General features: G+C 53.0%; 1 protein-coding gene, 1 long non-coding RNA gene and 1 other non-coding gene across 6 annotated transcripts in view; 1 reads left to right on the top strand and 2 right to left on the bottom strand.

The window, feature by feature from the left end:
* RNF220 (ring finger protein 220) overlaps positions 1-15,245 on the bottom strand; it is a 231,323-nt gene that overhangs the window by 4,234 nt on the left and 211,844 nt on the right. For 2 of the 4 annotated variants that reach the window (XM_086716772.1, XM_086716771.1), the window contains exons 6-12: positions 14,844-14,886; positions 11,596-11,717; positions 11,093-11,225; positions 2,856-2,952; positions 2,568-2,654; positions 2,374-2,429; positions 2,159-2,237 (exon numbers count right to left, since the gene is read on the bottom strand). In XM_086716772.1, coding sequence (XP_086572898.1) covers positions 2,159-2,237; positions 2,374-2,429; positions 2,568-2,654; positions 2,856-2,952; positions 11,093-11,225; positions 11,596-11,717; positions 14,844-14,886 — 617 coding nt within the window. Of the gene's footprint in view, positions 1-2,158; positions 2,238-2,373; positions 2,430-2,567; positions 2,655-2,855; positions 2,953-11,092; positions 11,226-11,595; positions 11,718-14,843; positions 14,887-15,015; positions 15,214-15,245 lie in introns of those variants that run through there. The other 2 variants (XM_086716775.1, XM_086716773.1) reach the window with 2 other exon arrangements.
* LOC147577978 (uncharacterized) lies at positions 2,182-11,214 on the top strand. Its single transcript, XR_015254662.1, has 2 exons — positions 2,182-2,287; positions 10,802-11,214. It is a non-coding gene; the product is annotated as an uncharacterized LOC147577978 (long non-coding RNA).
* LOC112849044 (U6 spliceosomal RNA) lies at positions 12,277-12,383 on the bottom strand. Its single transcript, XR_003222494.1, has one exon. It is a non-coding gene; the product is annotated as a U6 spliceosomal RNA (small nuclear RNA).

Here is a 15,245-nt window from a genome sequence, read left to right as displayed (position 1 = left end):
ACACAGAATATGACTTCTCGATGGCTGTGTCCCTATACCAGAGATGCCCTAGATCTATTATCCATAGGTCTGTGACACCCTCTCTGCCCTACGTCTCTCCAGGGAAGCTGCAAAGGGCTTGACTCCATTTCCTCTAGCATTGGCTGATTCTCTGGAAGTGTCCATTCAACTTTCCAGATCTGGAAGCCTTCACCACCCCCTCCACCCTTACTATCACCAGCACAGCTGGCTCTTCCCCTGGCATTTTGCCCAATGCCATATGTGCCACCCCATCTGCTGGTAAATTCTTGACAAGGAGACAAGGATGGGTAGCTGTGCTCTCTTTCTCTCCCAACGACCATGCTGGGCATTTGCCTAGTCCTATGTAGTTATTTTGAAAATTGGGAAACAAAGGCCTGGAGTTGGGGGCACAGGGCTACCCCAGAGCTGAGCACTCTCAAACCCCAAATCAGAGGAGTTAGATATAGAAAGCAAACAGGATGGGGCCAAGAGAGAATGAAGCCATCTCCCCCTTTATATCCAAAAGCTCCAAGGCCACATCCAACTCCAGAGCCCACCTTATTGTGGATTTGCTCAGCATACACCTGACCTCTAATCTCTGCTCTGGTGTAATACCCAATTCTCTAGCTCCTGATCCAGGCTGCTTCTGAGTTATTCCTGAGACCCTCCAAGGCATGGAGTGGAGAATTTCCTGGAAGAAACTATGGCATCTTACCTTCCTGCTTCCCCTAGGTGGTGAATAAGATCTAGGACAGGAACCTATGTTATATACGAGGAAGAGAGAAGCCATAGGGACTGAAGGGTCCCGATCTGGGCAGATCCAGACCCAGTGGAGATCTCTGCATATGACTGAGTGTCTATGACGCATCCCAGAGAACGCTGCCTACTGGTTCCTGTGCTCACACAGGTGGGACAGAAGTCTCAACTTTCTCCAGCCTTGGGTGGGTAGTACCTTCATGGATGGCCACTAGCTCTGGCCCCCACCTCCCCCTCGGGCGCCATCCCTGATTAATGATCTTGTCTTTCTGATTTATGAGCAGCCCCTCCAGACGAGGGTGGGCGCCCCTTATGGCCCCGCCCGCCCCGCTCAGCTGGAGTAGGAGAGAATTATTAAATAAACATCCATACGTCATTCCTCCCCCCCCCCCCCGCCCCCCTATGCTGGTTGCGCCGAACCCGTGCGGCCCGCTCCAGCACTGACACGGAGCAGCTGCGGTGATTCATGGGCAGCCGGGCCCCGAGCCGCGGCCCATACATCATGCCAGCAGCACTCGCGGCCCCGGCCGAGATAAACTGATCAACCACAACGGGCTGGAATGAATTTATGACAACACAAAATGGAGGGAAACAAATGGGAGGTGACCCTGGGCCACCGACCCAGCCCTGCACCGGCCTGCAATCCACTCTCCTGGCAGGAGGCAAGATGGAACACTGGCCCGGAATGAAGAGGCTGCCTTTTAACCCCAGGCAACCTAGCCTCCAGCAGAGAGAGGGGTGGGGTGCGGGGAGTTAAGCAATGGCCAACAGCAGCAACTCCAGGCAGCCAGAGCTGGACAATACCACCTCTTGGGGCCAGAACTGGCCTTGCATGGGCTTCTGGAAAGACAGTAAGATGCCCAACTGATTTGCTTGTGGCTCCTGGGGATCCGGGCCAGGGGCTGCCCAGCCCCATGTGAAGTGCTAACAGATCCCCTTTTCCCCTGCCAGAGAACACAGGCCAAAAATTCCTACCAGAAGTGATGAGACCCAATGCTCCTGCCTAAAACCCACTGCAAGCGCCACCCGGGACAAGAAAAATGAAACCAATTTAGCTCCCGATTAAGAAACAGAAACTGGAGATGAATCAAGTGCGCCGGCTGGGCTGGGCGGCCATACATCACATTCCCGGGCGGAGGCTGCCGCAGCGGGCAGGCAGGCAGGCGGACTACTCCTCCCTCCGCCAAGACTCCCAGGGCCGTGGCCCAGTGATCAATTCACAGAGTCACGCTTAGCACCAGCTGGGCCCCAATGCCCGTCGTGTGCCCAGGGCTGCAGGATTAAGTCGTGTTCTGGAGGCCAGGAGCCTTAGCAGCAGGCCTTCCTGCTAGCAAAGAGCCCCTCTCTCCCCCCTCCCTCTGAACTGCCATTCCAGAGGCCCCCCTCCTGGCCAGACACTCACTTCTCGATGTCACTATTCTTGCAGGTCTTCTGCATGGCTTCCTGTTTGCTGCTCTCACCGTTGCTGGTAGATGGCATCTCTGCTGGGACAGAGGGGCAACTCATACTCTGGCCAGACTGGGCAGCACAGGTGAGGGGCTGGGCTTGAGTCAGTCACCACCACCCAAAGAGGTCTCCTCTACCCATTAATTACTCCTGTGGTGGGTCAGGACTTACCGTCACTGGCCCATTTAGAGAACTCGGGCGTGATGCGTGTGCTGGGAGGGCCGCCACTAGGGAAAGGAGAAGAAAAGAACAAAGTGAGCTCTAAAGGCAGGTGGGAGAGCCCTGAGAGTGGGTACTAGGCTGACCCCTGCCTCAGGACTTCCCACCCCTCTATCCCACCCACCCAAGCCTGTGCCCACACTTGCTTTAGGACTGCACCCCGGAGTGCCTCTCTCTCCTTGGCTTCACCAGGCTCCTCGCCTGTGCAGGGGATGACGTCAGCTTCTGTGTATCTGGCATGGTGGTCAAGGACAACAGATCCTAGTTTACAGTAGGCCATGAAGGTTGAATCCTAGTTAAAGCTCAGACACTGACCCCAAAGGGGGGGGGGGGCGTGGATGGTATGGGCAAGTACCAGAGGTGCTGGCTACTTTTTAAATTCCGTTTGACCTGTCCCACCAGCCCCACCTTGTCCCACAGTGCCCCAAGGATACTGTGGCTTCCCATACTCCAGAGTGTCATCCCCATCCACATCCAGGTCAGCATCACTGTCCGGATTCTCCTTGCCGCTGCACATGACGAAGCCAGAGCCTGTGGGAAGCAGGACGTGAGGAGGGCCAGGGGCCAGCAAGACTAGGCCAAGAGTGCCCTTTCTGTTCTCCCTAGGTAGGGGTCAGGTTTTGGGCCAGGTAAGGCTCAGAAATTTGGGCCTGGAACATAGAAAGCCAATTACTTAGGTACTCGTGGCTCTGACATTCCAATCCCTTTCACTTTGCGTACCTCATCCTTCTCTGCCACTTCCTGCTGCTCCTAGTGGTCTCTGCTCATAAACTAGACCATTCGTACACTATGTTAGGTCCTCAGGAGACACCCAAGCTAGCCCTGCTGCCCACCTGTCTTCTAGGTCTAGGAAGAGCAGGAAGAAGACACAGAAATTCAGGTCTACAAGGCTATCCCCAACCAGGACCTGGGCATCCCCCTGTGTCCCATGGTCCAGCCTGACAGTCCATCAGAGGGAAGAGCAAACTGGCTAGGGCCAGTCAGAGGCACACAGCAAGACCCCCAGCCAATGTCCTGATTTTGGCCGCCAGGTCCTTGCCAGCAAAAACACCAGGCAGCTGTTCAAATATTTGGTGTCTGAAGCGCCTGACATTAATTATTCATCTCCACCTCACTCAGCCCAGATTCCTGGACAAGTGCAGTTATAAAGGGATTAGGAAGGGACAGATGAGGGAGGAAGGCACGCACACCTGCTTCTGAAAGCAATCCATGAAGACGAGCAGGCTGGGTGGACACAGGGCCGTTGGCCAGGCAGGTGGCTGTCCCTACCAAGGTGTGCTTGGCCTAGCCACTGGTAGACCCCTGGCCAATGGGGAGGGGGAGAGCTGCTGAAGTCACATTAGGCCCCCTTACCTGCTATGTGCTCTGACACCCAGGACCACCCTTCCTGATGGCCAGGGTCAGGGGCCACAAAGCCAATTGCTTCTCCCTCCCTGCCTCTGACTCCTCTCAGTGGACTGAGACCATACCCTATTGGCCAGCATAGCAACCGTGCCAGGACAGAGAGAGATGAAAACGATGGAATCTGTGGCAAGTAGAAGCAGCAAGAAAATCATCAAAGAGATGAGGAAGCAGCTCAGAGATTATCTGTCTGATAATCTCATAAATTTCTTCTTATCCATTCTTTCCACTCTCATCAGGATGACAATCTTGTAACGGGTCCTCTAGCCTCTTGTCTATTCCTTTATCCTGCTTACCATATGGCTCTGACCATTCCTTTCCCAGCTCCAAAACCAGCTATGGCTTCCCACTGCATACAAAATCTTCTCAGCCAGATCCGTCAAGATGTGGATGCACCTACTTCTCCACCTTTGCTCTCTTTCTCATTTTACTCCATAAGCCAGATGCCTACAGATAGGCTATTTACTGCTCTTCACAAAACCCTGTATATCCTGTTCTTGAGACTTTAGCTTATGCTGTTCACTCCATGTGGAACGTTCTCCATCTTTCAAGTCCACTTCCAAAGCATTTTCTTCCTGATCTTTCTTCTCCCATCTACACCTCTGGTCTCCGGTCTCACAAAGGCTCCATCCATCCCAAAGGCAAACAGCACAAGGGAAAGAGAGAAGCTAGGCACTGCCTAGGCTCCACCCCTCCCCGACAATCCTCATTTCCCCCTCTACACTGAGGCATCAACAAACTCGAGGCAGCAGGCAGGTCAGCAGCAGGGCCATTAAGCTGAGAAAACACCAAGTTACAGCTCTGTCTCCTGTTCACAGCCAGGTGTCCTGACAAGCAATTCCCTCCTTGTGGGTGAGTGGCACCTCTATAAACCCTCTGACAGTTTGGGAGACAAACTCTGCCATCAATCAGAATGTAGCTATCAGGTTCACTTACAGCCTGTGCCCCCGAACCCTGCCAACGCCCCCGCCCCCACGTACATGCAGCTCAGCAGTCAGCCTCCCATCTTTGCCTCAGCCTGGCCCTGCCCAGCCCTGCCTGGTAAGTGGACAAAAAGGAAAGCAAAGAATCCATGGCAAAGCTGATAAAACAGGGTACCCCAAAGATGCCAGGAAAGGTCCCAGTTTCTCAACACAGAAAGTAGCCCTATGGCCTGAAGTCCTCTCCTCTGACAGGCCTAGAACAGGACTCATACTCCAGCAGACCATAGCTACTGTGCTTTCCCCAACCCTACGTGTTTGCTCGTGTTCCTGTGCTTTTGTACATCTTATTACCTCTTCTCCCTCCTGGTCTACAAAACAAATGCCTACTTGTTCTGCAAGTCTGACCTAGCTCAACCACGCTTCCTGCTAGGAACTCACAGTGCCTATATGCATAGCTGCTCCAGAAATACTTCCGCAATGAACTCACCTCAGGAATATTCTTTCAGCCTTTACTGAGCTCATCCTCTGCCTGGGTTGGCATTGGAGACAAAGAATTTCAAGATGTGATCCCCACCCTCAAGGTGCTCAGTGTGGAGACTTCCCCAGGTATTTCTATACAGATAGGTGTCCTTTCCTTGGTGTCCACATGGACTCCTATGGAACTCCAAAGTCATTACATGTATTGTCATGGTCCCTCACCGACTGAAAGCCCAGGTCTGACTCACTACTGTGATCTCAGCACCATCCAGCAGAGCTGGCCAGGCCCAGAGCAGGTGCTATACAAGACACCCCAGCAGAAATGACTAACCACTGATGATACTGTTCTACTAAGTGCTGAGAGCCCTGCGTCAGAAAGGAGGCTGAGGTGTGAAGCCACTCAGGATACAACCTTTCCTATCAGCTTCCCCCAGCTGGGTGGTAACCTCCTGCTCCTCTGACCAGCCAGGCAGGACAGAGAGCATGGCACATCTTATCTGCCAAGGAAAAGGCCTGTCTCTGGTCTGAGCAGTTCATTCTGACCCTGACCCCATCCTGCAGTGGAGACAGATGTTGGGAACTTCTTCCTACCCCCACAGGTGTTCAGAACGGGCTGCCACTGCCAATTTCCCTCTTATGCTGCCCCAGCCTGCTCCAACCTCCTTCCCAGCACATTAAACTTTATTTTCTTAATGAAATGTCACTTGCTGACTTCTGGCAGAATCATAATAAAAAGAAACGGCCATAAAGCCATTTTACGCAGACAGCGCCCCCACCAGCTTGCCCCCCCCTTCCCTGGTTTGAGAGGAAAGCTCCACAGTCATTTTATGTTCTCAGCTGCTGGCACATCCCAAGCCAGTACTCAGAGGCAAGATGGCACACAGAGCTCCTTTCCAAGCCTCTGGCTCCTGTTCTGTATAGCTCTGGGGATAACAAGCAAGCTGCCACTCCTGCTGCTGCTATCCAGGGAAGAGACTCAGCTCCCTGGACCTCCAAGATGACCTGGAGTACCCTTTAGTCAGCAGGGGAGGCCCCTTGCTATGGCTCAGCCCCACCTAAAGTAGCACAATGTGTTGGGCTGCTGTCTATAAGCAAACTGAGCCTGATGGTCAATGACACTCAGCAGAGTGGGTTCTGGGAGGGTGGGCAGTGTGAAAAAATCCCTTCCCTGCAAATGAATACTTAGCAACAGAGAAAAAGAGGATTCGGTACAGAAATGATAAGCAAGTCTAAATTTTATAAAAATGACCCCTCTCCCATAAACTCATTTCTTCCTGGCTCATTGAGGAGAAGAAAAAAAAAAATCAGTGTTAATTTAATCAATTGATTAGGTGATCGATTGAGAAACTGGAGATGCCCGTTTACTGGGGGCACTAACGTCCTGGAACCTGAAACCACAAAAAAAAGGAGCCATCAATTTCCTCACCTGCTGCTCCTAACAAAACCAGAGCCCAGGGAGAAAGGAAAGTCTTGGGGCCCTCCAGAGGCTGTGCTCTTGTGGCGGGGGCGGGGGGGTTGTGTGTGTGGGGAGGAGACAGGGGCAGCAGCTTCCGGAGAGTTTTACACTGGAATTAGTTACAGATGCAGTTACGGTGTCTTGTGTAAACGCCATCGATTGGGGAGCTGACAGTCTGGGGAGCTGCGATGCGGGACAATCAATCGGCCTGCAGTGTCACCTGCCACCTCGCTGAACAGTTGACAATGCAATTATCCAGTGTGGAGGCAGGGAGTTGGCGTGTGTCAAACGCACTTAGCCACTTTCCGGGCCTCCTCAATAACGCGTTTCACTGCCTCACGTCAGGAGAGACGCAGAGAGACAGACGCCGTTTAAAACCATTGATACTTGCTCCTTCTGCCTGCACTCCCTCTGTCCCAGCTTAACAATTGTGTTCCAAAAGGCGATTAAATCCCCATCAGTTGCCACAGGGGACAGAGGTGCCCTGCTCTTTGCCACCTCTTCTCACCCCTCCCACCAGGCGACAGTTATAACTAAAGGTGGTAGGGAGCTGGAAGGCAGCAGCCCTAACCCTCTCCATATCAAGACTGCCTCCAGCAGTCGGCTGTTCCAACACCTGTCACTGACCAGACAAGGCAGCACGGCTGCACTGGGGAACATTTTTAGCAGCTGGGGCTCCCACTTTCTGGGAACTAACATGCCAAAGGGAGCAGGGGCTAGGGGAAGGCCTACTTCTCTGTGCCCTTGGACTCACAAAACCTCTCATTCCCTGACTCAGAATCTCGTGAAGTTTTAGCAAGCAACAGCCAGTTAAAAAATCTGTGCCACAGCTACCCTGCCTGTCCTCTCCATGAGATCTCATCCCAGACTACTTGGAAGCAGCCTAAATCCAAGACAGGAACCTGAGAAAGATGCAGTCCCAAGGCTAGGATCTGGGCAGGGCAGAGGCCTGAAGAGCAGTTCTCTTAGTCTCCATAGTCTCCCTCCCCTCCACCTGTTTGCTTCAAAGGGGCTCAGTGCTGGATTCTAGTAATGTGTTTCCCCGCCAGGGCTCAGAGAGACAGCTGCAGCACCTTCTATTTCCTGTGCAGCCTCCTGGGAAATTTTTCCATCTTGCCACTCTTGTGCCTGCCACATCACTGTCACCTTATCTGAAATCAACCATTCCTATGTCCTCTCTCCAGCCTGTCCACTCCAGATATGATGGGCTCCAGGCTCCCCAAATCCAGCTGGGTGAACTTTCACTGGCAACCAATCCAGGGGAGGGATCAAAGCTCAACATGAGTCTCTTCTCTAGGACCCAGGACTGGAGACAGAAAATGAGGAAAGGTGTGGTTCGTCTGTCACATACCTTCTTGACTACAGGTTGGAGTACGTTTGTCCTCAAGGGCTGTATAATTAGGTTTTCCCTGGGCCTGCTACTCTAGCCCAGAGGCTTCTTGCTCTGCTCAGGGCTGGCATGGTGCCCCAGAAGAGTATCTTTTACTCCTAGCTGCTGAACTCTCTCAGGGGAATGTTGGTGAAGCACTAGGCCCTGTGCCACCCTCTATGCAACTATAATGCTGGGTGGGAGGAAACAGCAGTAGCAGGTTAGCAAACCTAAGGTACTGAGAGGTCCAACAGCTTAGGCACACAGTCCAGAATTTCTGAGAACTAAGAAGGCCACAGTATTTCCTAGACACTGAAAGTTTTAGGTCTTCCAACCTACTCTCTTGAAATCTTTATTTTCTTTAGCCTCTTAAAGATCTATGTCCAGCTGGACCTATCTTGGTGCTTACCTGTTCTGTCTGGTCCTTCATTTTGTTCTAAAGTTCCAATGCCAAACACTCCTGGGCCTGAGCTATCCGGTCTTGCCCTCAATAGCCATAGGTCCAACTGCAAGGCCCGTTCCCCTCAGTCAAGTGTCTCCACCAAAACTCTCGCTTGTTCACTGGCTCCACAGCAGATTATGTTCAAGGTAACAGATCTGCTCCATCAAACCAGTTCCCAGTGGGCCTGGTGGGAAGCTTTGCTGAGGATGACGAAGGGGCCCTCGTCTGGGGGAAGGAATAGGGGATGATCGGATACAGGAACTTATCTGCAATTCTTCAATTCTTTCATATCTAACAAGGACAGCAATCTCTGTTCTGTCAGCACGCACAGCGCAGCTTAAATGGGCCTCACTGCTCGCCTGCTCATCCTGCCTCTGCTCCCTCTCTCTGAAGTCGGCTGGGCAGCTTCTTCAGCCGGCGTTATCACTCCCTCTAACCGGTCTTGGCAGGCAATCTAATTCCTCCTGAAAAGGTCACCGCCATTTTAACTGCCTTTCAATCACATTAAGCACGCGCTGCCCGGCTTGCGGCCCGGCCCGCCCGGCGGGCGATCAATGCACCACACTGACACCAGCCCGCCTGGCGGGGCCACACCCAACCCCCCAAGAGTTGGGGCCTACCAGTCCTGGCCAGGGAGTGTAGACTGACAGATGGCCAGTTTCTGCAGACAGGGTTTCAGGGGGCAGAGGCAGTCGGGATCAACCAGGGCCTCCTTTGATGCCCCCCCCACTGAGGAGCCTCAGCCTCCTCTGCTCCACTGTGCCCCGCTCTCTGCCTCGTGGCCCCCGCTGATCTTGCTGTAAAACAGCCTTTCAAGTCTGCCTGTCTTTTGACTGCACTAAGCTGTTTAAGAGGCAGCAGCGGCTTCTATCAGGCAAGCTGGAACCATTCTCTGCAGATAAAGGCACCTCCGGCCCTGCTCCCTCTTCAAGCCTCACTCTCATTCTCGCTCTCCAAATCGCTCAAAGAAAAGCCCCCTTTGAACTCCCCTCAGGAATTCTTGAAAGGAACAACCTCATAGTGTAAACACTCAGGGAAAACTGACACCCGCCCAGGGCCTAAGAGCACCGCACACCGGCTCTGCAAGTGCATCCCAGCGCGGGGAAATACTGTCAAATCAGCAGGCCTTATGCAGCTTTATCCCCTGTAAGCCTTGTCTGGTGCCCAGAAACCATCAGGTCCAGATCTGTGCCAAGAAACCTAAGAAGTTGCCACAGTAATAGAAGGCGTGAGTATTTCCAGCTGCCAACAGAGCGAACCCAGAGCAGCATCCTGCAATTGACCCTGCATGGGCTGTCACCAGACACCTGCGTGTACCATTCCCAGGATCCTGGTCTTTGCCCCTCATCTTCTCAGGGCCTCAGGCACTCTAAAACTCTGGGACAGGACAACAGCGAAGTGGCAAATGAACTCTCCACTCAGGCTCGGGCAATGGTTTGGGCTGATTTACCTTCCTGATTTATACTCTGGCTTGCTCCAAATGCTTGGAGAATGAGAGAAACCCAGAAGCATAATGCCCCACCTGGGCTTGCCCCCCTTCACGTATCCAGTCTGCACTGCACGGCACTATGGAGACCACTCCTCAAAACCAGCCCATGCAGCAAAGCCCCCATAAGTCAGACACCCTCTTCCCAGCTGCTGTGAGATTCCCCGGGGACCAAACACACCAGGACTCCCAAGGGTGTTGCCCAGAGAATTGGAGGCAGATGGGAAGCAGATTGGTTCACTTAATGATTGTAAGGTGCAGAGCCAGCTGTGCTTGTGCACAGAGAGCCGGAGGCCAGGAGGCAAACTGCTTCCCTTTCCTCCTGCCCAAAGCAGGGGAGTCTGACAAGAGGACACGACCCTGGGCATCCAACCTGTGTACTGTTTGACCTGGTGAGGGGTGGGAGACTTCCACTGAGCGAAGTCATATCCCTCCAAGGAGCTGGGAGGGTAATGGAGCTGTGCAAAGCCCTGTAGACCCCTCTGCAGCAACTGGGGAGCCCAAGGGAAGCAAGGAGCAGCTGGGCCCAGGCCCCTCTTGCTTCAGGGCAGAGGGCACCCAGGGAGAAGGGATGGGATCAGAGCTAAAATTAGATTCACCAATGAAGCTCAGGGGAGGTCAAATTTTGCCATAACTCACTCTCTCCTCTGTAACTGATTTCCCTGACGTGGGGTTGAGGAGGAGGAGGAAAATCCAATGTGTTTGCCTGGAAGCCCTGAGGGCCCCCAGTGCTGGAGGTGTACAGCAGGTTGCTGGATTCTCATTTATCAGCCTTAAGAGGGATGGAGTGATAAATGCATAACCGTCCCTTTAATATTTTATGCAGGTGCTAACGCGGCTTGGCTGTCACCTTCAATGCATCACCCGAGGCTGAGAGCCCCCCTCGTCATTCCTAGCTTGCAGCCTCACAATTCCATTTCCCCACCCAAATACATCCATTTTAATATGCACATCACAGGCAGGCAGCACGGTCACAAAGGAGCCCCGCCAGCAGCAGTTCCCACGTGGTGGAACGGATGACCAGCCACCAGCCCTGGCCTCTTGGCTCCCAACAGATGGATACCCAGCAGAGGCCTGGCCACCAGAATGCCACTGCTTATGTGTCAGCTGCTTGTACCTCGGAAACCACCTTCCAGGAGAGTGGTGGCCCGTATCCGCTTCTGCCCGCACCACTCATATTCCTCAAAGCGGTTGCTATTCTCATGCTCGATGTCCACAGCATCGTCCTCAGCCACACAGGAGCCTTCCCTCTGTGAAGAGCAGAGTAGGATCATGTGGGTCCCAGGCCACCACTACCTGCTCCCCAGGGTCTACGAGGAGGGCATAGCCCTAACCTCCAGCTTTGGTGAGCCAGGTGGGCCTCCAGATCTAGGGTCCCTTTCACATAAACCAATCTGGAGGTCGAAGACCTGGGCCTCTTCCCAATTATTTTCCATTGGAGCCCCAGGGGAGGAGCGGAAGAGTGAAAGCAAAGGAAGAGGGCAAAGAACAGAGAGGAAAAAGCTGCTGAGACCACATGGAGACCCCAACACAGCCCATAAATCTGGGGGTAGTCAGCAGCTAGTGTAGGGGAAGGGAGGGAGGAAGGGGTGAAGAGGTAGGTAGTGATGGCCCCTCTACCTTAGAAAGGCAATGCTCCACATGCCTACTCATCTCCTGCTCCGATCCTGCCAGGGGGCGGTTGCACAGGGGACATACCTGCCCTTCATCTTGCTTCCTCCGTTTCATTTTCCCAATCCGAGCTGCATGGAGAAACCGAAAACAAAGCACAGAACAGGCGAACGGTCACTGTAGCTCCCCTGGTCCCAGTGGAGCTGACACATCCTGACCCCTTGCCAGCCATCAGCCCTTTTGTTCAGTGCCTGATCTGGCCCTCATTATGCAGCGCCTTCTGCTCCTTTGGGGACCGAGCCTTGCCAAGAGCACCTGGGGAGGAGGCTGGTGGTAGGCCAGTGAAGTGTCCACTCTGGCCACAGCTGGCTCAAGTTCAATCCATACTTCCCTACCTGCAGCCTTCAGTAAGTCCAGTGAGCAAAGACATTCCAAGTTGCTAGATATCTGCCCAGAAACCCAAGACCATGGGCTCTCTTAAAGAACATCTCTTGGCTAGAACCCAAGGTCCCTCCAGGGGCCTGATTTGGCCTGCTGTTCACTCATCACCCTTTTTTTTGTTCCAGGGCCAAGGGCCCTGAGGTACAGCCCTTAGTATCCTACCTAGAATCCCTCAGGAAGATTTCCTCTCATGTCCAGGTACCATTAAAAAAAAAAAAAAAAAAAAAAAAAATATATATATATATATATATATATATAGGATGCGTTATGAATTTGCACATCATCTTTGTGCAGGAGTCATACTAATCTTCTCTGTATCATTCCAATTTTAGTATATGTGCTGCTGAAATAAGCACTCCACTGGTCCCATTTTACAGAAGAGGAGACTGAGGCCTAGTCATACAGGTATAGAGGATCTGAATCAGAGAGCCCACAGTACTTTGAGAGGGCAGCCTTTACTGTGCCTACCCAAACCTGTTCTATCATTTCTAATCAGTGCAGGGGGCTGGCAGGCCCCTGAGGCAGACGGCTGCTTGCCATGCTGTCCCGCAGGGGGCTCAATTCCAAAGTGCACACTGCAAGCCCACAGCACTGCTAATTAATGCTGAGAGATGCAATCATTTCTAATTAGCTCACTAATCCCTCTCTGCAGCCCTCCTGTCACTGAAGCAGGAAGGGGTCAAAACAAGGGACTGCCCCCTCCCCCTGCAATAGCAGAAGTAGAGCTAGCCACTCTGAGACCAGAGTGATTGGAGTGGCAAGACAATCGGGGAGAAAAATGTTCCCCATTGCAGGGCCAGGAAAAACTTTCTCATGGATATTGATCCTGGTGGGAAACTCATGAATGCAGTTTAGGTGTGGGGGGGACACAGGTGAAAGGTGATGTTACAATTTAGAGCTTCAGCTGTGTATCAGGCTCAGCATCAAATACCTTACACAAAGTAGCTCATTTAATTCTACATTCAACCTGAAGCAAGGCTGTATTATCCATTTTAACAGAAGAAACTCAAGGCTCAGCGAGAACTAGATACTTGTCCAAGTAGCTAAAAAGTGGCAAAGGCAGGATAAGAAATCAGGCCTGACTCCATAGGTCAGAATGCTCTCCTGTCCTAAGAATCTCCCCACTGACTGATAGCAGCAACAAAGACTGATCCGTGAGTGTGCCAGGGCAGCAAGAATGCACTTGGGGACCTAGCTCTTGCCTATTGAGAGTCTGAGGCAGGGAGCTATTCCAACTCCAAACGAGTAACTCTAGAAAGACCTAAACCAACAGGAAAGCCATCATCCCACCAGGGTTGGCATGAAGTTTGAGACATCTTGGTCAGTAGCCTGGCCCTTATCTTCAACTTCCTGTGCTCTTACCCAGGAGAGGTGACTATGTTCCAGTGTCGTCCTTGATTTTGTGGACAACGATCTAGATCCCCTCACCCTGACTGTCCTAACGCTTGGAATTTCAGACTTGAGTGACCTTGGCACCCTACAGCCATGGCTGGGATGGAGAAGGAATTCTAGATATCAGAAAGGCAAGGGGCCCTGGTGGTTCTTGAAGCCTGTATTGAGCAGTGTGCCAATACAAAGGGCCTATCACAGACACTGATGACTGAATAAAGAAATGAATCTTACAGAATTGCCAAGGAGAGCGTGATACTGGACACTGTTCTTGCCCAAGCCACCCAGGACAGAAGATCCCTTGTAATCCCAGGAAAGCACCCTGTTGGGGTTAGACAACACCTGAAAATTCTCAAGGCATTGCCTTGCTGATGAAGGAACTCACCATTCACCTTCTAAATCCTGAACTAAGCTTACTAAAATGTAGGTAGGGAAAGGTCTGTATTTGCTTAAGGAGGTAACACGGCACGGTCACAGAAGCACAAGCTTTGAAGGTAAACTTCAGTTTAAATCATGGTTCAGTTACATCCCGGCTGTGTGTTTTTAAACAAATCACCTTCCCCTCTCCCAGCCTCAGTTTCCTTATCTACAAAATGTGTTACCACTTTCCTCTCAGAAGTGTTGTGATAATGATGCTTAACATGGGGTCAGCCCATAATGAATGCTTTCCCGTTCCCCGATTGGAGTTCAGCCAGGCAGCAGAAACCAAGTGGCAGGAGCTGGCCAGAGACCCTAAAGCCCCTTACAGCTAACACCCAGATATACCACACCCATGTCAGCACAAAAAGCTAGGATCATCCAATTGTGTTCAGCAAACAGCAATGCTCCAGAGGTTTGAATCCAAAAGGGGGGCGCCAGGTAGTGCATACACGACGTGCTTTCAGAGAAGGCCTCTAAGAGCTGTCGAGCCCACGCTGATCACCTTTGTGAAATGTGGGCCGACTGATAACTCAAAGAGCCCTGGGATGAGTTAGTTCCTGTTGCCGTGGGAACTCCAGATCTCACTGCATTGTCAAGTCTCAGCAGAGAGGCTGTATTCACACTACTGGGCACTGATTAAAAACTGGAAGAAAAACATTCTCAGCGCCCTGCCGGCTTGTACAGTGAGGTCCCAGCAGTTTGCAAATTCAAAGCTGAGCTCCCGAGTGGAATTGTGTAGCTTGTTCCTCATTCTCTGGTACTTATTGCCCGCCAGGGTTCTTGAAGGCCTTCAGAGAGGCGTGGGCAAGAGCTGGAACCATAACCTCCATTAGACAGACGGGGAAACTGAGGGCGGCCACCTTGGTTAGCACATTCTCAGGCGCTGTGACTGCGACGAAGCCAAATGGCCCCAAAGTCGAAGAGACCCAGGCAAGCCCGGAGCTTCAGGCAGTGAGGGAGGGAGGAGGCCGGGGGTGGGGCGGAGGGAGGGGCCGGGCAAGACTCACCATTCAGTCGGGTCTGCCGGTTGGCTCGCACTCGCAGGAAGGTCTGGGAGAAGATCCCGGGCAGAAGCAAAAAAAGAGAGCGTCAGGCGCGGCCTGGAGCCCTGACCCCCGCCCCAGCACTGGACCCCGGTCCCGGGCTGCCCCGCCCCAAACAGCCCGTAAACAAACCTACTTCCTCCCTCCCGCCGGCCCCCCTGCTCCGCCGGCCGTTCCGGGCCCTCGGCATAGCCGCCGGGGGATGCTCTAACGGGACCCCGTGGCCGCCGCACGGTGCCGCCCCAACCCCGGTCTCCGGCGCTCCGGGCCCTGCGGCCGCCCGGCCGGCGAGGGCGGCGATGCGGGCGGATTCCCCCCGGCTGCCCGGCGGCGGCGGCACCTCAGCTCCCACCGGCGGCGGCGGCC

This window comes from Puma concolor, chromosome C1, assembly GCF_028749965.1.
Source record: "Puma concolor isolate L17-30 chromosome C1, mPumCon1.1.hap2, whole genome shotgun sequence".
NCBI lineage: Eukaryota > Metazoa > Chordata > Mammalia > Carnivora > Felidae > Puma > Puma concolor.
The sequence above is the reverse complement of the archived record's forward strand: the minus strand, read 5'-3'. Positions and strand labels throughout refer to the sequence as shown.